This window comes from Clarias gariepinus, chromosome 21 (genome assembly GCF_024256425.1).
Source record: "Clarias gariepinus isolate MV-2021 ecotype Netherlands chromosome 21, CGAR_prim_01v2, whole genome shotgun sequence".
NCBI lineage: Eukaryota > Metazoa > Chordata > Actinopteri > Siluriformes > Clariidae > Clarias > Clarias gariepinus.
Window position 1 is genome coordinate 380,405 of NC_071120.1, and position 24,596 is coordinate 405,000.

The 24,596-nt window shown below is 44.4% G+C and overlaps 3 protein-coding genes across 4 annotated transcripts in view; 2 read left to right on the forward strand and 1 right to left on the reverse strand.

The window, feature by feature from the left end:
• Positions 1-24,596, forward strand: part of LOC128509285 (serine protease FAM111A-like) — a 107,380-nt gene that overhangs the window by 7,715 nt on the left and 75,069 nt on the right. The window lies entirely within an intron of this gene.
• ostf1 (osteoclast stimulating factor 1) lies at positions 1,566-6,432 on the forward strand. The gene is made up of 10 exons (XM_053480947.1): positions 1,566-1,720; positions 3,306-3,352; positions 3,454-3,504; positions 3,613-3,676; positions 3,822-3,875; positions 3,988-4,095; positions 5,295-5,344; positions 5,505-5,583; positions 5,724-5,822; positions 6,059-6,432. The coding sequence occupies exons 1-10, from the start codon at positions 1,687-1,689 to the stop codon at positions 6,115-6,117; spliced, it is 645 nt and encodes a 214-aa protein (XP_053336922.1). The 5' UTR covers positions 1,566-1,686; the 3' UTR covers positions 6,118-6,432.
• On the reverse strand, positions 10,799-19,112 carry pdlim5a (PDZ and LIM domain 5a). Of its 2 annotated transcripts, none has more exons than XM_053480946.1 (9): positions 19,018-19,112; positions 18,729-18,831; positions 18,182-18,333; positions 14,622-14,658; positions 14,098-14,117; positions 13,941-13,976; positions 13,466-13,635; positions 13,322-13,364; positions 10,799-11,840 (listed from the first exon to the last, which is right to left on the reverse strand). In XM_053480946.1, exons 2-9 carry the CDS (start codon positions 18,825-18,827, stop codon positions 11,741-11,743), a joined length of 657 nt encoding a protein of 218 aa, XP_053336921.1. In that variant the 5' UTR covers positions 18,828-18,831; positions 19,018-19,112; the 3' UTR covers positions 10,799-11,740. The 2 variants fall into 2 exon arrangements, with proteins under 2 accessions (XP_053336921.1, XP_053336920.1); XM_053480945.1 differs by having other exon boundaries at positions 18,729-18,834; positions 19,018-19,111.

Consider the following 24,596-nt stretch of genomic DNA (forward strand, 5'->3'; position numbering starts at 1 on the left):
GAGGAGGAGAGGTCCTCGTCCGGGGCTTGGCGCGGGTCTTCCGCTGCTGCAGTATCCAGGCCTCGTGGTATCCCGGCGCCGGTGTGAAGGAAACCTGGGCGGGCTGCGTCCTCGGTGCGTTGGACCTGGGCAGAGAAGCACGCGGGGTTGAGGTTGTCGGAGAATTCTCATGCCGAGAATTTACCTGGGACAGGTGAGCGTCGGTCCGCGACGATTCCAGCGTCCACGGCCTCCATCTCCAAGTCCACCGAGTGCAGCTCCAATGTCTCCTCACCTGCACACAGAGGCAGAGACCCAACTGACATGGTGTCTAAAAATAGAAATAACCGGTGTGCAAGAGCGTAAACAAACTTGTGATAGCCGGGCTAACGGGCTAGCGATGCTAATGGAAAGCCGGCTAGAAGCGGTGTGCTGCAAAACAATTTAAACTTATACGATATAAACTTATACGAAAACGATATAACACGAGTTTCGAGTGAATATATTATAAGGTAGTATGAAATACTTATCTGTTATATGTTACTCTTCGTAAGGGGACGAAAAAGTTGAAAAATTGGTCAGTCTGGCGGAGGTCGGAAAAAAGCAGCGTCTCTCGCGGAGACAGGATGTCCTGTGAAACACCTGAGGTCTGTTCAGAAAAAGTGGACGCTGCACACTGTGGGCGCTGATTGTTACACTGCAGGAGTTTAGATGGTGAGCGGGATACTGAGATACAATTGTGACAGGGGCGGGGCTGTGGGGGTGGGTCACCTTTTTTGTCCTTTATTTGGAGGGGGCCCTACAATGGGTTTTACATCTTCATTTACAAACACAGTCCTGGTTTGACGTGAACACACTTTGTATTTAATTTTCTATAGTGTATCTGTATGAAGGGTTTGTGATTGTAGGATATATGGGCAAGTTATACATAGCATGCATGTATTATCATTAACACAATACAGTGAAACCTCGATTGTGAGTAACGCGGTTTGCAGATTTTTTTTTATAAATTTTGACTTGGAAAAAGAACAAGTCTTGGTTTACGAGCACAGAGTATCACACATGCGCTTCCACTGAGCCAATGTGCTGCAGAATTAGGGGTTATCATCTCCCCTGCTGGGTCTTAGTGCTCGTCTCGCACTGGTATAATCAACATTGTGCACGTGTGTACTGCACGTGTGTACTGTTTACTATAACACTGTGACCACGTGTGTGTGCGTAAAACATATTTAATTTTGTGTTTGTAAGTGTTTATTATAACACACGTGTGTGCCCACCCCTCACACACACACACACACTGGTGGGTTCTGCTGTAGCCATGAGGCGGTGCTGTGACTTCACTATTAAATGGTTCATTTTAAGGTTTAAATGTAAAAGCAGTGATGTGCAGCTGCACTATGTTCAGATCTGCTGGGGTAGAAAATTCATTCAGAGTCGGGAAGGTTCCAGAGTGTTAGTGTTACACGAATTAATGCCGAATGTGCGCCGAGCGTTTGAAAATGACACGCATGCGCAGAGTTCACAGGCAGCGTGATGCGCGCGGAGCAGGTCCAGCAGAGTGCAGCGTGCACACGCTCCGGGCAGCGGGGCCGCGCATGCGCACTGAGACACTTCCGCATCGCGCACTTCCTCATCGCTGGGCTGCGCCCCGTCCGCTGTTTATCTCTTTATTATAAAGATTCATAAAGTGTGTCTCAGGATCTCAGGATGTCCAAACCTCCTCCTAAACCCGCCAAGCCAGGTGAGTCTCACACACACACACACACACACACACACACACACACTAACTCACACACTCCGCCGGGGGGGAAACTCTACAAGTGTGTGTGTGTGTGTGTGTGTAAGAGTTAGGTTCTGAGTACAGAGTTATTACACACTCTTCTGTCTGTGTGTGTGTCTGTGTGTGTGTGTCTGTGTGTGTGTGTGTGTGTTTTATAACTGTTTATTCAGCTCAGCTTCATCACTTCCGGGATCAACTTTAACTTCTACAGAGTTCAACTCCTTATATAGAGTACAGTACAGTGTGTGTGTGTGTGTGAGAGAGAGAGAGAGAGAGAGAGAGCTGGGTGTCAGTCTGTATGGATGGTGGTGGTGAACCACAAGGTGGCGCTCTGAGTGTGTGTGCGAGTGAGCGTTTGTGTACAAGTATGTGAGTGTGCACGAATGTTTGTGTGTATGCAAGTGTGAGTGTATGCGAGTGCGCGAATGTGTGCGTGTGAGTGTGCGCGAATGTGTGCGTGTGAGTGTGCGCGAATGTGTGCGTCCGAGTGTGCGCGAATGTGTGCGTCCGAGTGTGCGCGAATGTGTGCGTCCGAGTGTGCGCGAATGTGTGCGTGTGCATGAATGTTTGTGTGTATGCGAGTGTGCGTGTGTGTGCGCGAATGTGTGTGTGCCAGAATGTGTGCGCGAATGTGCGCGTGTGAGTGTGCGCGAATGTGCGCGTGTGAGTGTGCGCGAATGTGTGCGTGTGAGTGTGCGCGAATGTGTGCGTGAATGTGTGTGCGCCAGAATGTGTGCGTGCGAGTGCGTGCGAGTGTGTGCGTGCGAGTGTGTGCGTGCGAGTGTGTGCGTGCGAGTGTGCGCGAATGTGTGCGTGCGAGTGTGCGTGCGAGTGTGTGCGTGCGTGCGAGTGTGCGTGCGAGTGTGCGCGAATGTGTGCGTCCGAGTGTGCGCGAATGTGTGTGTGCGCGAATGTGTGCGTGCGAGTGTGCGCGAATGTGTGAGTGTGCATGAATGTTTGTGTGTATGCGAGTGTGCGTGTGTGTGCAAGAATGTGTGTGTGCCAGAATGTGTGAGTGTGCGCGAATGTGTGCGTGTGAGTGTGCGCGAATGTGTGCGTGTGAGTGTGCGCGAATGTGTGCGTGTGAGTGTGCGCCAGAATGTGTCCGCGAATGTGTGAGTGTGCATGAATGTTTGTGTGTATGCGAGTGTGCGTGTGTGTGCGCGAATGTGTGTGTGCCAGAATGTGTGCTTCCCAAGTGTGCGCGAATGTGTGCGTGTGAGTGTGCGTGAATGTGTGTGTGCACGGGTGTGCGCGAATGTGTGTGTGCACAAGTGCTCGTGCGAGCGAGTGCGTGTGTGCATGCAAGTGTGTATGTGCACTTATGAGAGAGAAAAAGATAAGCGTTTTGTACGGACGGTGGCAGTGAACCACAAGGTGGCGCTCTGTGCGTGTGCATGTGTGTGTGTGTGTGTGTGTGTGTGTGTGTGTGTGCACACATTCACAAGTGTGTGACAGCAGGCTCCAACATGCTCCCTGTAAGGTATTACACAAATGTGTGAAAGAATGTGTGTGTTATAGTCCATGTTCCAAATGATGTGTGCAGGTCAGGTGAAGGTGTACCGGGCGTTGTTCACCTTTGACCCTCGGACGGTGAGTTGACTAAAACATGACGTGATATTTTTTGCTCTTTTATGTTTGTGATGTCTGACCGTGTGTGTGTGTGTGTGTGTGTGTGTGTGTGTGTTTTGCAGCCTGATGAGCTTTACTTTGAGGAAGGAGACATCTTATACATCTCAGACACAGTGAGACCCCCCCCCCCCACACACACACACAGTTCGCATCATCCAGTGTGTAATCTGTATTTTATTCGAATTGTGTGTGTGTGTGTGTGTGTGTGTGTGTGTGTGTAGAGTGACAGTAACTGGTGGAAGGGAACATGTCGAGGAAGAACTGGTCTCATACCCAGCAACTACGGTAAGACACACACACACACACGTGCGAGATCTAATTTGTGAGAGTTGTTTTTAGATGTACTGTGTAATACAGTGTGCCTTTATCACAGAGTCACTGTGGTTAACACGTGTGTGTGTGTGTGTGTGTGTGTGTGTGTGTCCTGCAGTGGCCGAACAGGCGGAGTCCATCGACAACCCAATGCATGAAGCGGCCAAGAGAGGTATGACATCATCATGATGAAAACATAATAACACATGCGCTAACACACACACAAGTTAGGTGTGCTGCATGTATATATATATATGTGTGTGTGTGTGTGTGTGTGTGTGCAGGGAATCTGAGCTGGCTCAGGGAGTGTTTGGACAATAGGGTCGGCATTAACGGACTGGATAAAGCAGGAAACACTGCGCTGTACTGGAGCTGCCATGGGGGACACAGAGGTACACACACACACACACCACACACACACACACACACACACACACACACAGTGTCTTATTGTCTTGCCTACTGCGCCCGTGCATCAGCCGTGACCTATATGCAAAAATATCAAGCGCTGGCCTGTGAGTGTGTGATGGGTTTGAACACAGACCATCCCGTATCAAACTCCTGCAGGGGGTCACATGACTACTGCATCAGGCAAAGACAACAACTAGTGAGAGACGGCTGGCGCTGGGTTAAGATCCGTCTGAGACATGATTGATCCCTGGAAGGATCTGTTGATTCCTCAACTTCACATCCTGACTGAGAGATCACTTAAACTCCTGGTGAAGTCACATGACAAAACACACACACACACACAGTGTGATGAGAACTCACAGGATTGGGACTAAACATCTGTGTGTCCATAATAAATCCACTTGTTATTGAGACTCTTCAGTTTGTTAGGGATCATAAAGACTGGACTTTGGAGTGATGGAAAAAGGTCATGTGACCTGATGAGTCCAGAGTGACGGGCGTGTCAGGGTGAGAAGGGAAGGACATGAAGCGATGCTCCCATCATGCATAGTGTCCACTGTACAAGCCTCTGGAGACAGTGTTATGATCTAGGGTTGATCAGTTACTCAGGTCTAGACTCAGTAACGTTATGGGGCAATAAAATGAAGTCAGTTGACCACCTGAATGTACTGAACCACCAGAGGATCACATCTATGGAGGGTTTCTACCTTCATGGGAGGCGCCATATTCCAGAGTGTGTGAGAGAGAAAGAGAGAGCGGCTCCGGGAGCGTGAGGAAAGACACCACAGAGTCCAGATGTTAACCTCAGTCAGAGTGTGTGGGACGTGATGGAGACTCAGACTGTGAGTCCTGGGAGACAGAGAGATGTCTTTGGAGGACAAGTGTGAGGTTTTAAATCTGCGTAACACAACTACTGGGGTTAAATGATACACCCCTGAGGAACGCCCCGGTGCCTCTAAAGGTGGTCTGTCATCAGTCAGGACGTGATCCATGTGGTTTAACACACCAGAGTTAAAGGTCAAAGGTCAGAAGATCAAAAGCTGAACACAACCAAATGCTGATTGACTATCAGATTGATGTCCTGAAACGGCAGACCTGTTCCAGCTGTGTACATACACTGATGTGTGTGTGTGTGTGTGTGTGTGTGTGTGTGTGTGTGTGTGTGTGTGTGTGTTTATAGATGTAGTGGAGCTGCTACTTTCCCAGCCGAACTGTGAGGTCAATCAGCAGGTGAGGAATAATAATAATAATAATAATGTAATAATAATAATAATAATGTAATAATAATAATAATGTAATAATAATGTGTGTGTAGTTAAAATGTTTCTCCCTAAACTGGAGGCTGATGTGTTAATTGGTAAATTTCAGTTCTGTGTGTGTGTGTTTACAGAATAAACTGGGAGACACGGCTCTGCACGCTGCTGCCTGGAAAGGGTACTCAGACATCGTGGAGATGCTGTTAAACAAGAGTATGCACACACACACACACACACACACACGCAACCCTGTAGCTTCTGTTTTTAATGTAATGAGTTTCAGTGTAGGACTGAGGTTCACTTCCCCTAAAGATTAATATCGTGTGTGTGTGTGTGTGTGTGTGTGTGTGTAGATGCCAGAACAGACGTGTTGAATAATGAGAAGAAGACGGCGCTGCAGATGGCCACTAACGCTCAGTGTGCGTCTCTGCTGAAGAGGAAGCAGGGCAGTGGTAAGGATCAGTGCACTCACAGGATTGACACACACACACACACAAACACACACACACACATGTTTACACACATCAGCTATTAGGTATCAGTGATTAGACACTAACACTTACAGGCAAGTGATTAGATTCCCGTGATTAGACACTGACATTTTGACAACAGAAATTAAATTTTGTCAATTAGACACCAAGATTTAACATATTATATGTGTGTGTGTGTGTGTGTGTGTGTTTTGCAGTCATCACGCGCACACACAGCAATGCTGAGGAGTATCTGGACGATGAAGACTCTGACTGAGAGCCGAAAACCAGAATTAATAACATTCCATCACCAAATACTGTGTGTGTACACATGTGTGTGTGTGTGTCTGTCTGTGAGAGGTAGAGTAAATATTTGTTGCAACTTCTGAATTAAATTTTAAATTCAAGTTTCTGTACCAGTTTATTGGTGCTGCTTATGATGGGTGGGCGTGTGTGGGGGAGGGGTGTGTGTGTGTGTGTGTGTCTGTGTGTGTGTTTATTTTGTACTAACTGAATGGTTGTGAGGTTTTTGGCATGTTTTTTGGAGTTAAAGCTTTAATAACTGCGCTAATAAAACACTTTACACTTTCAATTCAATTCAATTTTATTTGTATAGCGCTTTTAACAATTGACATCATCACAAAGCAGCTTTACACAATCAAAAGAATTAAGTTTGTATGAAATGTGAATGTGTATGAATCAAAATGATATGATTGTCTCTGATGAGCAAGCCAACGACGACGGCGACAGTGGCAAGGAAAAACTCCCTGAGATGGTAATAGGAAGAAACCTTGAGAGGAACCAGACTCAACAGGGAACCCATCCTCATCTGTGCATGACTAAAAGGGAGAGCCAGAAGGAAACACAGACATGAGGGGGAACTGAGATGTAAAGCAACCAATCACCTCACCGTCAGCAAACCTGAGTGATCAATGAGAGTGAGGAAGACAGCATCTAAACATACCAGTTCACCATAATACTCTACGTCCATGAGTCCCCCAGATCTGCTCCTTTACCTAAGGCTAATCTATTTATAAAAATGCTTGGCTAAATAAATAGGTTTTTAGCCTGGACTTAAACACTGAGACTGTATCTGAGTCCCGAACACTATTTGGAAGACTATTCCATAATTTTGGGGCTTTGTAGGAAAAAGCTCTGCCCCCAGCTGTAGTTTTAATAATACGCGGTACTGATAAGCAGCCTGCATCCTTTGATCGAAGTAGGCGTGGCGGATCGTAAGACACTAGCAGTTCACTCAGGTACTGCGGCGCGAGACCATTTAATGCTTTATATGTCAAGAGTAGTATTTTAAAATCAATGCGAAATTTCACAGGAAGCCGATGCAATGTGGATAAGATAGGGGTGATGTGCTCATATCTTCTGGTTCTAGTGAGGACTCTCGCTGCTGCATTCTGGACTAGCTGAAGCTTATTTATGCATCTAGCTGAACAACCAGACAGTAAGGCATTACAATAGTCCAACCTAGAGGTGATAAAAGCATGAACTAGTTTTTCTGCATCGTTTAGCAACAATATATTTCTTATCCTGGCAATATTTCTGAGGTGAAAGAATGCTATCCTGGTAATATTATTATTTTAATAATAGATTTTAAATCTACGCAGATTTAAAACCTCACACTTGTCCTCCACAGACATCTCTCTGTCTCCCAGGACTCACAATCTGAGTCTCCATCACATCCCACACACTTTGACTGAGGTAAACATAATAATAATATTTTGTACTGTGTGTGTGTGTGTGTGTGTGAGACTTGGTGAAAGCTTTATATAAAAACATTTTATGTAAATACTGGAAAACGAATCCCGACCAAATAGTCCTTTACTCAGCAACTCAGCCTCTCTGCTAATCCAGTGATAATCTGCTGTGGTGTCCGTGTGGAGTGTGTGTGGAGTGTGTGTGGAACACACAGACTTGAGGCAGGAATTGAACCCAGACCCTGGAGGTGCGAGGCCACAGCGCTGTTCTATCTAGTCGTTAATCTCAGGTCCATGTGGCACTTTATCCACAGATTAACACGAGCCGCTCGCTGTCTGCTCATCTAATCTCCAGCCTTCGCTCCTCTCCACCACCTGGTCACTGTGTGTCTGATAAACAACGTGAACTTTTTAAAGAATTTAGTAGCAGTGATGTACCCCCCCCCCCCCTCCCGGCCAAAAAAATAAATAAACTGCTTAATCAGACACAGTGCAATGACTTCCTGTGCAGTACTGACTCTAACCACTAGGTGGGAGTAAACAGTAAGTCGATAAGAAGCAGAATAACTCTGGCACTCGGACACTAGCGCCCGTCATATGCTGTCTCTCCACAAAAGACTGATACTGTACGGGTCTAACAGGAGATCATGTGCAGATTCATACCAACCCAACCGGCCGCTGGGTCACTAGTGGACAGAACATGCGCTGGGTTTAACCATTTAACCCAGAATTCTGGGTTGTTCATTTGACCCAACCAGTGGATGAAACTGACACTCTCCCTGGGGTAAATGTTAAAGGACTGGGTTATTTTATTCGACCCAACCAGCGGGTTAGATTAACACTTTATCTGGGCTGACACATTCCATTTGATTTAGTAGATAGAACCATTGTTAAAAAAAAAGAGTCCCAAAATGTACTCACCTTCACATTATGTAAATAGAGTATCACAGAATAATTTTTTTCGACAAAAATGTCAGACAGAACCATATAATCCCAAGGTGACAACTTGTTAGATATAAAATATATGTAACATAAACACTTAAAACATTAAAACCATTTAATACAATGTTTAAACTCGTTTAATATAGAAGTTCTTAAATCTTATAATGCCCACATGACATCAAACATTCCCCATCTTAATATTTTAACCATATATTTTAACTTATTTAACTATTAGTTTATCTACTAGTATTTCATTTACCTCCAAAATGACATTAAGAACAAGAACAATAAAACTTTTTAAGGTATTATTGATTAAATGTGGGCTAAAAAACTGTCCTCAAAAATATAACGGATGAGGACAACAACTCAGTAACTCGTGTCCATCAATCTGATCTACAGTACGCTGGAGAACCTCGCAGGTGAGAAGACACTGCTTTGTGTAGTTAACATCAAAGATAAAAAAACATTTTAAACAAACATCACCAGCCTCCACCCGAGTCTGGATTAGTAGCATCGTCTCCAGCAGTAAGGTCTGTCAGGTTCCTCTTGTCTCATCCTCAAGTTTCAAACCATGGAACAGTGCTCCAGTCATCTCCATACTTTGCAGATATTCCACGATGTTGGTCCACCTGTGGGTTATACACCATCACTTAGTGTTGCAATATAACTGATATTTAAGTCGAGCATTTTGGTGAATGATGTACTGCTACGTGTGGATTTAACGCAAAACATGTTTTCTCTTGTAACTACACAAAATAATGTAGGTGATGTGAACATGGATTTAGTGTATATTTCTGACTAATTTACCTCAAGATGTAGCGTGTGAGGGATATCAGGATACGGCGCACCAAACCCTAGATAAGATCTGAGTGAAGAATTCACAACTTATAGTGAATAATTCAAAAGCAGACAGATAAGGCTCGTTTTCAACTTACTATGACAAATTTCTCTTATTTTTTTGAAAACATAAAACACAGAATGAGAAAAAACATTAGCACAACCTGATAGCATTTAATTTGAACAATAAAACATGCTTGCTAAAAAAATCTAATGAACTTACCCTAAAACACTGAGTGCTCTGAGCATGATCCAGTCAGAAGTGAAGAATCCATAAGTTCTTCCAAGAATTAACCAACTGCTGGGTGGAAATAACACAACCAGGTGTTTGTTTGTTTGTTTTTCCCCCAGAATGATCTTGGATCAGACATAAACAGAAGACATATTAGGACTGTCATTAAACACCCCAAACGCTTCTTCTTCTAACTATAAAATATTATAAAATGTGCTAACAGGCTTTCCGCACACAACTTTTTAAAACACTTAAAGTTAAGTTAAAAAATTCATATTAACTTACCATAAAATACTGCCAGCTTTAAGTGACGTGACGTGACGTGACGTGACGTGACCTCGCCTCAGAAGTGAAGAATCCAGAAAGTTCACCATGCTGTTTCTCAACTCAACTGAAGCCTAAATCTCGGAAACCGTTGGGGAAATTTTTATAATAGACGTTATCTTTAATAACTGCTGGAGGTTTTGAGCTGCACACACACACACACACACACATTCATTCTCACTTGTGACACAATAATAGTAATATTTCGAACATTTTGCAGGCTGCCGTTTGGAGAAACCAGAGGATAAAGAATAAACCAGTTGTTGGGTCAAAATAACCCAACCAGGTGTTCATGTGTAAATGACTCACTACATCTCATCTGACCCAACATGAGCAACACAACAATGTGTTTACAGAAACAACAGCATGTTGTACAGAGTGAACATTTCCACCACGCAGCATAAAATCAACGAAAAACAAACGGAGTCATTGGCATCATTCACGGCACACGCTACATCAAAATTATCATATTTATATCTACACTTTATATATTTATATTAAATAATTTGAGTGTACACAACTATTTAATCTATATTCTCTGTTATAAACAGCACTTCATCACTTCATGATCACGGCGTGTCCTGGTGTTTCACACTCCTCAGGGTTCGTGCTGTAGACTGACAGGTGGCACTCATGTTTTCTGTAGAGGTTAGAGTAGGGCAGAATTTAGCTTTAATTATTTTTTTACATGTTCCTCCCTCCTCTACACACTCTCATCCTCTCTCATGTTGATCAGATCATGACGGTCCTACACAGCTCTGTTATAGGGTTCTAGTGTGATTAGAGTCTGATTAGGATGTGTGTGTGTGTGTGTGTGTGTGAGAGAGAGAGAGCTCTTATACAGTGTCTCTCAGAAGAGAAAGAAACCAGAAGAACAGAGAAGAGATCACACAAACACACAAACACACCATCACTAGTTTATTGCACTTAATCACAGAAAGAAACCAAACAAACATCAAAACATTTCAAAAAATCAGGTTCATCATCAAAAGCTAAGGATTAACACAGAGGTTACAGCTAGCATGTAGCACTCATAACTATCAGCCAGAAATATATATATATATATAAACTCTATACTATATATGAGCACAACTATTTACACACACACACACACACGTCGTACAGCAATGCCTTTACTTATTTAATCAATTGTCCTTTTTATTTTGTACAGTGAGCTCAGCTAACTACATGCTAGCTTGCTATTCAGCTATATATCCGTTAGCCATGCCTCGTGTGAGCGACGCTCACTTCTCTTCAGGTCATGAGGAAAGCTGGCTAATCCCCCGCTAATCCAACACACACATTTCCAACGCCAGTCAGTTAGTACACAACACAATGTCTTCAAGATCTTCATCACATCATCGCAGCTCCAAAGAGTGCGCGCGCGAGTCTCCATTGAGCTAGGTAGCTAAGCTAACAAACATCCACACAGGGTTAGCTGTCTCGCTAAACTTGTGATCTAACGCTGGATAATTTGGCAACAGTTTGACTGTAATAAACCCAGACTGAGTGAGATGTTAATCTTATAGTGAGACACAGCGAGTCTGTACCTCAGGATCGACTGGAACTCATAACGCTAACCGAGCCGAACCGCCGTGAGTTAGCGCATCACGGCTAATGTGGAGAGGTTTTCTCCTCATGTTGATACTACACTAATTCACACTAAACACTCCTTACAACCTGTACGACAAACTACACACACACACACACACACACAAGCAGGAAGTTAAGACACGCCCTCTAGTGCACCCGAGGCATTTAGATCAGACTTCACAATTCTCAAATTAAGTTAAATGCAGTGAGAGTTACACACACATCAGGAACACATACACACACAATTACACACACACACACTACACAAGACTGAGGACGTTGAGGGTTTGAGCAGAAACGCCATGGTGCCAGTCTCTCAGTTTATGGTACTGTGGCCCGACTTTAATCTTCTTTGTCTCTCTGTTTATTGCATGTAGAGAGAGAAAGAGAGAGAGAGACAGGAGTGTGTGTGTGTGTGTGTGAGAGAGAGAGAGAAAGAGAGAGAGAGAGACAGGAGTGTGTGTGTGTGTGTGAGAGAGAGAGAGAGAAAGAGAGAGAGAGAGACAGGAGTGTGTGTGTGTGTGAGAGAGAGAGAGAAAGAGAGAGAGAAAGAGAGAGAGAGACAGGAGTGTGTGTGTGTGTGTGTGTGTGTGTGTGTGTGTGTGTGTGTGAGAGAGAGAGAGAGAGAGAGAGACAGGAGTGTGTGTGTGTGTGTGTGTGAGAGAGAGAGAGAGACAGGAGTGTGTGTGTGTGTGTGAGAGAGAGAGAGAGAGAGAGAGAGAGACAGGAGAGTGTGTGTGTGTGTGTGTGAGAGAGAGAGAGAGACAGGAGTGTGTGTGTGTGTGTGTGTGTGTGAGAGAGAGAGAGAGAGATGGAAAGAGATGCACAAAATAAGGGAAAAAAAATCAATTGTATGGAAGTAGCCTAACATTGTACAGTATGTAGGTAATGGGGAGGGGCTTATCACTGTTTACAGATAATAGGGAGGGGCTTATCACTGTCTACAGGTAATGGGGAGGGGCTTATACTGTCTACAGGTAATGGGGAGGGGCTTATCACTGTCTACAGGTAATGGGGAGGGGCTTATCACTGTCTACAGGTAATGGGGAGGGGCTTATTACTGTCTACAGATAATGGGGAGGGGCTTATCACTGTTTACAGATAATAGGGAGGGGCTTATCACTGTCTACAGGTAATGGGGAGGGGCTTATACTGTCTACAGGTAATGGGGAGGGGCTTATCACTGTCTACAGGTAATGGGGAGGGGCTTATTACTGTCTACAGATAATGGGGAGGGGCTTATCACTGTTTACAGATAATAGGGAGGGGCTTATCACTGTCTACAGGTAATGGGGAGGGGCTTATACTGTCTACAGGTAATGGGGAGGGGCTTATCACTGTCTACAGGTAATGGGGAGGGGCTTATTACTGTCTACAGATAATGGGGAGGGGCTTATCACTGTTTACAGATAATAGGGAGGGGCTTATCACTGTCTACAGGTAATGGGGAGGGGCTTATACTGTCTACAGGTAATGGGGAGGGGCTTATACTGTCTACAGGTAATGGGGAGGGGCTTATCACTGTCTACAGATAATGGGGAGGGGCTTATCACTGTCTACAGGTAATGGGGAGGGGCTTATCACTGTCTACAGATAATGGGGAGGGGCTTATCACTGTCTACAGATAATGGGGAGGGGCTTATCACTGTCTACAGGTAATGGGGAGGGGCTTATCACTGTCTACAGGTAATGGGGAGGGGCTTATCACTGTCTACAGATAATGGGGCGGGGCTTATCACTGTCTACAGATAATGGGGAGGGGCTTATCACTTTATGTAGATAATTGGGAGGGAGGGGCTTGTCACTGTATTAAGATGATGGGGGAGGGGCTTATCACTTACTTGACTTGACCTTTCTTGCTCGAGATCATCTCTCCTGGAACAGCTGTGAAGAAACACACACTCCATTTAGAAACATTTAAAAATCTTAACACACACACACACAGATACACACACATACACACACACAGACACACACTCACTCACCCTCAGTGCCAGTGATTTGGGCGAGGATCTGGAATGAGCGAGACTGGGACGTCCCTGTCCTGGGTCTCCAGTCCTCCGTGTCCTCCATGATTCGTTTCCTGCTCGCATCAGCATGAGAGGCCTCGTGGTAGAACCCGATATCTGTCTGTATGATAGGCTGACGGATCACCCTGAACACACACACACACACACACACACACAGTGGCCACGTTCTGTATCTACGCTAAATGATCATGTGAGCGGAGAATCCGCGGGTTCTAGAGTGTGAAGTTCTTTGTTACTGGAATATTCTGGAACACTAAAGGGTCTCGCACTCGTCTGCACTGTAGTGCACATCGTACGGGGTGTGTAGTGTCGGCTCAGGTGTGTTTCCATCAGAAAGAAATGGAAAGTGTTTCCATTCCTCTGTGTGTGTGTGTGTGTGTGTGTGTGTGTGTGTGTGTGTAACATAGGATGTCTTTTATCTTTAGCTTACCTGTTCACTGAAGGCTTGGTGGTCAGAGCACTAATGCTGCCAAATGCACACACACACACACACACACACACACACACACACACACAGTTAACACAATTCTAACACCCACATACTGTATATACACCCACACACACACTCACACACACGTCATACTAACTTTGTTATAACTGTAGTTGTCTGTGGAGCAGAAAGAAGAGAAAGAAAGAAACATCATCATCATCATCATCATCATCATCATCATCATCACCCTCCATCGTATTTATCTACAGAAAATCAATGAAACGTCCTCACAAAGATGGTAAAACCAGTGTATGTAATCAGAGCTCTGTTTCTCTCGCCCACACACACACACAAACAGCACAGATAGTTTTACCCGGTTCTAAAAATACATTAGAACACACACAAACCTGGTTTGATTACCCTTGTGGGGACGTTCCATTGACAAACATAATTAATTGCTACACACACACACACAGATAATTAACTCTAAACTCCACCTGACCTTTAGACAAAAGCAAAACCCTCCTTTTTATTGATTTCTATAAAAGCTGCAATTTGTCTTGTGATGATCTGACAACTGTAAAAACAGTTTGACATGTAATCCTATCCTTCTGGGGACATCTGGTCACATGGACACACACACATGCACACACACATGCATTCCTCTGTGTGTTCTCGTACCTTCAGCGGTGCACTGGGTTTGGGAACACTGGCTGCTCTGTAAACACACGAGAGCAGAGAGTCAGAGCCGTCAGTAACGAGACTAACGAGGACCTGAGACTGTGGGCAAGTGTTACTGAGAGAGGTTTTCATTTCATACATCACATGGCAGAGATTTAGAAACAGATACCGCAAAACACACACACACATGCAGACGCACACACACGGTTCAGGTGCTGCTGATACTGAGAAATTTGTTCTAATAATAAAAGATTGTAGTTAATCTGTCAGGTTTATTTACATAACATTATTAGATCGAATTAACCGACTCCAGGGAGGGTTAGGGTTAGGGTTAGGGTCGAGGAGCTTCATCACCCGCGGCTGAGACCTTCACCATACTGACTCCATCACCTGATCACGCCTTCCTCTGACTACACTTCTGTCTGATCGCACCTCTTATCATAGCAAAAATAAAATGAACTGATGACGTAATGAAACCACAATACACATCACGAGACGATATATTTAGTGTAATTTGTTTGTATCGTGATATATTGTATTTCGATACATTTCCTCATCCTTTAGATGTACCGATATGTGTCTGGGCACTAGGACCTGGGGGAACCTGCTGTTCTAATTCAGCGTTCCTGTTGGTTGTGGCGCTCAGAGCTCGCTCTGTGGCCCCGTACCAGCTTTATAGGGACTCTCCGGGAGCAGCTGTGTGGCGGTGCTGAGGGGTTAACAAGGTAAAGATAACGTACAGTGTGAAACAGAGTGCAGATCCCCGTGCTAGACTAGCTGTGTCAGGAATTTCTGGCAAATGGTGTCGAAAATATCTAGCTGTCAAATTGTTCTTCATATGCAGGATCATCATTTTTAGAATAAATAGAAATGAAATTTAGAGAAGCTGTTACTTTGACTGCACACTTCGTACATCACTGAGGTCATTAAAGTCGCTCTCTCTTTGTAAGAGTAACAAACTCAGGACCTGATCTTCTCTCAGAGACAGGAGAGAACGTTCCCAGACCTCAGCACCAATCCTGATGTAAGCGGATGGATGACATTAACATCAGATCAGATTCATGTCTAATGCGGACTATAAAGAGACAGCGTTCCGGTCTGCCAGCGTGGCCCAACACTCATAGTTTCCTCCCCAGTAAAGGCTTATCCCCGTATCCTTAAATCTCCAGTGACGTCCCGGTGCTTACTGTGATATTCCACGTGGTGTTTCCTGGACATTATCATGTTGCTAGGTGGTTGCTATTCTAATCCAGGTGGTTGGCAGGGTGTGGTTAGGGGGCTGTTATGGGTCTCAGCTGGTGGTTACGCTGATCCTATATAAGGGTTCAGTGTAATCCAGACTGGTTACAGGGCTGGTGATAAAGTTTGATGGTTGCTGTGGAACCTCAGCTTGTTGCTAGGGTGTTTCTTTGTTGTTTGCTATGATACTCAGGTTATTTTAATAGGAGTTTAAAATAACCTGTGTAACATAAAGTAATACTGATAGTAGTTTTTTATTAATAGATTTTTTTTAACCTACATACCGTATATTTTCTGTTGAGATGATAAAATGTTGCAGTTCCTCTATAATCCTAAAGATGGTGCTTTAAACTTTCACTCAGAACAGCATCCTGTCTGGTAGGAGTGAATTAGTTGCTAAGTTTGTTTAGAATTGTAACGCAATCTGAAAAAATTTAATATCATATTGAGATATTTATAAAATTGTGATACAAATCGAATCAGCACCCCGGTATGGTAATAATATCGTATCGGGGGGTCCTGGTGATTCCTGCTCTAGTGTTCTGTTTTTTGCAGAAACAGCTGGAGCAACATTGAGCGGAGTTCTGTACAGCTGTGAGCTTGTGGTACAACCGTCCTGGGCTTCCCCCTTAGTGCCATAACATATGAACCAGTACTGGTTACATGCTGTTTATTCTGCGCTCTGATTGGTCAGAAGGTGTTGATCCGTTCTCTGTAATGGAAGCTCTGACAGGAGCACAGGTTCATGTTCATGTGCTCTACTGATAATAAACAGGTTAGTGGAAGGAGTTTCCAGTGTCAGGACTGCATACTGGTGATAGAACGACTGTTTGTAGTTTCTACAATGTGAGTGAGAACAGGAAGTCACGCACCTCATGTTAAAAGTAACAAAAACCCAAACAACAGGTCTGTCCAGTCAAAATAGCATTTTTGTAAATATACATATTATATATATAATATATATATATAATATAGAATAATATAACATAATATAGAAAATGTGTGTTAGAGAAGCTACTATCTTGCTTCCCTACAAATTTGCTAACGCCAGCAGGAGATTTTATGTGCCCCAAAAATGGCAATTTCTAAGCGTTATACTGTCTCACTTTAAATGATAATAATTTAAAATGGCATAAATTGATACTAAAATTGGTGTAAAATGTTTTTTTTATGTGAAATCTAAATTGGTCAAGTTTCATCTGAATGATGATTAAGATGACTGAAAGATTTTAAAAAAGTTACAGAGAATAAAAAAAAAAAGGGCCTGAAATTGTATTTAACAAATGCGTTTCTTTTTATCTGATAAAAATATAAATGTTTATGTGTATGTACAAAACAGGGAGCATGGATTGGGAGATAAGAAGCATTAAGTACGGGCTCATATTCCAAAACACTCGTAAACCAAATCCGTCAGATCATCCAGTCTGAATCAATCTTTTAAGTCTATCGCACCGCATAGCTTCTATGGGAGTCACGTGACAAAGGAACGAACAACTCAGGACTTGAGGATTTGCTGGAACCGTTCAATTTTGTTTCCTGTGAACAGCACTGCATAGCGTCTATTGGAGTCACGTGACGAAAGAACAAACGACTCTGAGTAGAGAGTCATTGAAAAAGAATCGCTCAATTCTGTTTCCTGTACATAACCTACGGGGGTTTTCTGATGATTTGTGCATGCACGCAGTAAAACATAAACGAATCACTCTTTGAGATACTCGTTTTTCTGAGTTATGTTAAAGATTCGCTCAATTCGCTCATTCATGAATGACCCAACACTTGTGATCACGTGACACTTGACGTTAAAACAAGAAGCGCATGCGTGATACATGATATTCGCTACTTGTAAACCAAGACTTGTTCGTTTTCCAAATCAGAATTTATTAAAACAGTCCCGCGGACACTCGCAAACCGCGTTACTCGTAATCTGAGGTTCCACTGTATTATGAAAATGCTGTTATATGATCCTGTCTGAATAAACACTCCTTCACCTACAGTAGGTCAGACACTTTTTATCATCGACACCATGTTTAAGCTGATGATAAAGTAAAATTGTTGTGGTATGAGAGAGATAAAACACACTTCTGGATGTTCTGCTGTAATTAAAGGTTTTTGTAAATTTTTAAATTATTTGTTTGTTTGGTAATTGACCCCGCCTCCTTCCTCTGCAGATCTCAGAGATTCAGTTGATTCTCGCTAGTTTACTGTTGATTTCCTTTCTGGTGTGAACGTGTAGCGCTGAGATGAGAAACGTCTCTGCATTCTGTCACTTGTCTGAAAAAGAAACACTGTGTGTGTGTGTGTGTGTGTGTGTGTGTGTGTACCTCTGCAGGGAGAGTTTCAGGTTGCCTTTACATTCCTTGACTTTGCTCTGAGCCTCCAGATGATTCAGCTGCTCTGTTTTCACGTCCCCTATGGACAGGACCGCGTCACCGACCGCAACACCTGCAATAGCCGCCTTACCGTTGTCTGTCAGCTGTCACACACACACACACACACACACACACACACACACACACACACACACACACACACACACAGGGGACAGGAAAATCAATCAGGGAGCTCTTGGCAAAAGGGCATCATGGGAATTACAGTCATACCAGAGAGGACCAGAAGAGTGTGTGATGTCAGAGTGTGTGTATTAAACTGTAAACGATACACCAACAGAGAGACAGACAGGCGGAGAGATAGACAGACAGACAGACAGACAGACAGACAGAGTGAGATACAAACAGACAGAAAGAGGAAAAGATAAAGAGACAGGCAAAGACAGATAGAGATCAAGACAGAAGGAGACACAAGGACAAAGAACAATGTGTGTGTGTGTGTGTGTGTGTGTGTGAGGGAGAGAGAGAATGAGAGACTCACTCGTGAGATGGTGAGCGGCATGCTGAAGTCTTTTCCTCCCTGCAGTCTGAAACCCCAGGGTCCGGGGCCGGTTAACTCCACTGTGTAGAGATCACTCATGGTGCTGCTGAAAACACACACACACACACACACACACACACACACACACAGACACACACACACACACACACACACACACACACACACGCGTGTATGCACAAACACACACGCACACACAAATACACACAGACTGACCAACTGCAGCAGTGTAATGTTAAATAATGCAGTAAAGTAGTGGATGGAGTGTTACCTGTAGAGAGAGCGAGTGTGTGTGTGTGTGTGTGTGTGTGAGAGAGAGAGAGATGATCCTCCACGGGACAGCTGAGGAACCCACCAAAGCTTTAATATACTTACATCACTCAGCAGAGGGAGGGGTGTGTGCATCTCTGTGTGTGTGTGTGTGTGTGTGTGTGTGTGTGTGTGCGGGTTAGGCTTACACACTGATATTTTTGGCGGTGTACAGGAGTAAAAACTGTATAAACACACAGTACAAATAATACATAACTAAAACCATTTATCTGTGTGTGTGTGTGTGTGTGTGTCATATGTGTAAAGGGTCTCCCGTGTCAGTGCTGTGTAACAGTGAAATTGTCACATACACAGTCATGTTTTTTTTGTGTAAAATAAAGAAATGAGTGGGGTGTGAATGTGGCACGCTGATGTAGTGGTTAGCACTGTCGCCTTGCACCTCCAGGGTCCGGGTTCGATTCCCGTCTCTGTGTGCATGGAGTTTGCATGTTCTCCCAGTGCTTGGTGGGTTTTCTCCCACAGTCCAAAGATATGCAGGTTAGTCTTATTGGCGTTCACAAATTGCCCGTAGTGTGTGTGTGCCCTGTGATGGATTGGCACCCTGTCCAGTGTGTCTTAAGTCTCCTGGGATAAACTTCAGGCCTCCGTGACCCTGAATACAGGATAATGCGGTATAGAAGATGAGTGAGGGGGGGGGCCAAGAAATTAAATATAAATATGTAATGTGCAGGTGTCCATAAGTGTCCTTCAGGGAGTGGAATTGTTTTCCTGACCACAATAATAAAGTCTGTAGATGATAATTGTATTAAATGCTAATGAAAAGTCTATAAACAAGACCCTTGCATAAGCCCCTGGTTTTTCCAGATGGTGAAAGATGAAGTGCAGTCTCATATTGATTGCATCTTCTACAGACCTGTTTGCTCTATAAGCAAACTGCAGGGGGTCCAGTAAGGGTCCAGTGATGTCCTTTAGATAGCGTTCTTCAGAAACATTTAAAGCAAGAAGGGACTTTACATAGTTCCAGTGATCTGTTGAAGATCTGTGTGAAGATGGGAGCGAACTGGTCAGCACAGGATTTCAGACAGGCTGGTGTAACGTCGTCTGGGCCTGGAGCTTTCCTTCTCTTTTGTTTCAGAAAGATCTGGGAAACATCCTTTTCACAGACCTGGAGTGCAGGAGGGGGAGAGAGGGGTTGTCAGAGATCATAATGGTGGTGTAAATAGAGGGTCAGGACAGGTGTGTGGCGTGAGACTGGAAGTTTCAAATCTACAGTAGAACTCATTCAGGTCATCAACTAGCTGTTAATTCCCTACAGAGTAGTAAGTGATGCTTTTCAGGACTTTCCACACTGAAGCAGGGTCGTTTGCAGAAAACTGGTTTTCCAGCTTTTCACAGTAGCATCTCTTTGCCACTCAGATCGCCCTTGATAGTGCATGGTTGTACAAGATCCTGTCCCCACTCCTGTAGGCATCCTCTTAGACCTGACGAAGCTGCTTGAGTTTTGCTGTAAACCATGGGTATTAATTGTTATATGCTAAAAAAGTCCTGGTAGGGATGCATATATTCTCACAGAAACAGATGTAGGATGTTACCGAATTTGTAAGCTCATGCAGATTGGTGGCAGCAGCTTCAAAAACACTCCAATCAGTGCAGTTGAAACAGGCCTGTAATTCCTGCTCTGTTTCACTGGTCCATCTCTTTACAGCCCTTACTACAGACTTAGTAGATTTAAGTTTTTACCTATAGGTTGGGAGAAGATGAACCAGGCAGTGGTCAAAAAGTCCTTAAGCTGCTGTGAGGACGGAGCGATAAGAATCCTTTATTGTGGTGTAGCAGTGTTCCAAAATTTGTTTGTCTCTGGTGGGGCATGCAATGTGCTGTTTGTATTTAGCCAGTTCACATTTGAGGTTTGCTTTGTTAAAATCACCAAGTATAATTATAGCAGACTCCGGGTGTTGTTGCTCCGTGTCTGAAGTCTGAGCAGCCACCTGTTGCAATGCTGCGTTCCCACACGCGTGTGTGGGAACGCAGCACACTCACAAGAATGAGCATTGTAGCACACTCACAAGAATGGACGAGGTAAACTCCCATGGGGAATAGAAGGGCTTGCAGTTAATAAAATATGCCTCTAGCTCGGGACAGCACATTTTCTTTAATGGTGTCACATTTGGACACCAACATTCATTGATGTAAAAGCATGTCCTGCCGCCTCGCGATTTCCCTATTGATTCTGTGTCGCGATCCGTTCTAAACAGCTGGAAGCCCGGCAGGTGTAGCGCTTTGTCCAGAATTTTCGTTAAACACAGTGCGGCAAAGGTTTAAAAAGTCCTTATTTTTTCTGGAGAGCAGGAAAAGTTCTTCATTGTGTTGGGTAGAGAGCAAAAATTCACCCGATGTATACTCGGCAATGATGAAAAGATCAGTGAGCTTGGTGCAGATGATGCGCTCAGCAGATCTCCCCACCATCTGTTAAGCACGTCTGTTCTGCGTGGTGCTGTTTCTGAACCAGCACCCTGGAGGGCAGTCTGAAATCTCTTAAGTGCCTGAGGTTGTAGAGACGCTGCCGGGCCTTTTTCACTACGGTGTTAATGTGACAGGAGTATGACAGGTCCTGCGTGATGTGAACACAGAGGTATCTGAAGCTGTCTCTACTTGGCTCCTGTTGATGACAGGGTCTGGTAGTTCCTCTCCTGCTTCGTACTAAAGTCCACTATCAGCTATTTTGTCTTGCTGATGTTCCGGTGGAGATTGTTTCTCTGGCACCATTTCTCTAGATTTCCAATCTCCTCCAGGTAGGCTGGCTCATCGTTGTTCGTGATCAGGCCCACCACGACGGTGTCATCAGCAAACTTGATGGTGGTGGAGTTGGTAGTGGCCACGTAGTTTTACGTGTACAATGAGTACAGCACTGGTATCAGAACACAACCGTGGGGGGCTCCAGTGCTGAGAGTGAGGGAGGCTGAGACATGTCCGTCCATCCTTACTTCCTGTGGTCTGCCAGTTAGAAAATTTGAGATCTACTGACACAGAGATGAGCTGAGTCCCAAGTGCTCCAGCTTGGGGGTGAGTGTAGAGGGAATTATGGTATTAAGTGCTAAGCTGTAGAGGACAAAGCATTTTAACATAATTTCCCCTTCTAATGTCCAGGTAAGTGAGTGATGTATGGAGGAGATGAGAGATTGCATCATCTGTAGAGCGGTTTGCAAACTGTAGAACGGTAAGCAAACTGTAATGGGTCCAGTGTGTCAGGTAGTGAAGAAATGATGAAATCTCTGACCAGCTGTTCAAAGCACTTCATCACTACTGAGGTGAGGGCTACAGGGCGATAGTCATTGAGGGAAGCAGGATGTGGTTTCTTTAAAACAGGAACAATGATGGACTCCGTAAAGCATGTGGGGATCACCGACTGAGATAACAAGAGGTTGAATATCTCTGTGAACACAGGTGCTAGCTGGTCTGCGAAGGCTCTGAGGACTCGACCTGAGATGCTGTCTGGTCCTGCTGCTTTCCTGGTGTTTACTTCCTGTCTGCAGCCATTGGCGCCGCTAACATTAGCATTGCTAGCGTCTTTATCTGCACCCTCAAAGCGAGCATAGAAGATGTTCAGTCACGTCCGTGTTTGTCATACCGGATGTTGCTGCTTTGTTGTCCTTAGTCTCTGCCACAGGCACCTAGAGTCACTCTGTAAGAGCTGACTCCCATATCATTGCTTCGCCTCTTTCATCCCCTTCCGGACGCAGTCTTGTATAGGTCCATGTTCCCCGATGCAAGTCCCGAGTTATGGGCAGCAGTGCGAGTTGGTTTTATCCACCCACACCTTCTGATTGGGAAATGTTCTGATGTTCGTTTTTTACCACGGTATCATCTGTTAGTTTCCCGACGAATCCTACAACCGCTTCCGTAAAGACATTGATGTCATCGGAGCTGTATCAGAACATGTCCCAGTCTGCATCATTGAGTGCGTCCTGTAGTGCGGCCACCAATTGGTCCGTCCAGTGCGCAACCTCCCTCTAAACCAGAACTTCGTGTTTGAGCCTTTGTTTGTATTTTGGCATGAGGAAAATGGTGGCATGGTCAGATTTCCCAAACGCGTGCAAGATTGTGCTTGTAGCCATCCTTGACTGTTGTGTTGCAACGATCCAGTGTCCTTTCGCCCTTGGTGTTGCAGGTGATGTGCTGATGAAAGTTTGGCATTGCGCGTTTGAGGTTAGTGTTGTTAAAGTCCCCCACCACAATAAGTGCAGTGTGCCGGTGTTGTGTTTGGTGCTATATTTGATTTACAGACAGAAGACTGGATTTATTGCATGTAAGTGCCTCATGCAGCTCGCATAAGGCAGTGACCATATTTACTTGTGGTGGAATATAAACAGTGCTGATTATGACCAATGTAAATTCTAGAGGAATGTAAAAAGGATGACGTTTAATGGTCAGTAATTCCAGGTTGGGTGTGCAGGAGTGTGTGAGATGAACCATTAAACACATGCCGCCTCCCCTTGACTTCCCCGAGTCCCGTATTCTGTCCATGCGGTGAACAGAGAAGAACTCGGCTGGCTGGATGGCGTGGTCCGGCACTGCTGGGTTCAGCCATGTCTCGGTGAAGCAGAGTAGATTTCAGTCGCGAATGTTGGCGAGCAGGATGCTAGGCAGAGGTGTGTGGGGTGCACGGGCCTGTTTTAGATTACTGAAAACTAACTCAAACAAAAACAAAGAAAAAGAAGTCGGATCAGTCATGATGGCAGCCAACCTCACCGGCGCCATCTTCTACGTGATGTCAGAGGTAAAGCCGTAACTGTAAGCTCACAAACGTGTACACTGCTTTGCAGGTTCTTAGTCACATGACCGGGTGAAAGTGTTTTATTCTCAGTTAGAGAGAGGGAGAGAAAGAGCAGTGTTTATAACTGTTATAACGTAAGAGAGAACAGGAAGTAACTCGCTTCACTGATGTTCCACAGATTTATGTAATCATACAGAGTCAACCAGGATGACACCATCACACTGCATTCTCGTCTCTAAATTAACACTGACAAGCAACAGATCTGAGGTTTGAATATTGTTAAACTGCAGAAGGTTCCTCCCTTACTTTCAGACATGAAGGACATGGAGAAGAAGCTGTGTGTGAGTTGACTAGGTCCTTCACTGTTTTCACTTGACAGGTATTTGGTTGTATGTGTCACTGATCTCACCTTCTTCTCAGGCTTAGAGAGGCTACACTGACAAGGTTATTGTTCCTCCCATAGAGACACACGTCAGTGTCAGGTGGTTCCTTTAACTGTAAAGAATGACTGATGCTTACCCCTTGGAAAAGATGATGGAATTGTGATAGTGTGTCATTAAAAACAGACCTGAGCAGTGTTAGGACAATGCCTTTGAGAACGTAAAACTCCCAAAGCAACGTGAATGTGACAACTTAGTGCATGTCCACTTCCAAACATTAAACATCTCTGCAAAACTGTAACATCCTGTGTAGTGATGGCAGCATGACCATTATGTTCAACCACACAGTGAGACATGGAGGTCCTGAGGACTGTGGAGATTATCCACCTGGAAGCTCAGTGGTTTGGGCTTCAGATGGACCTTCTA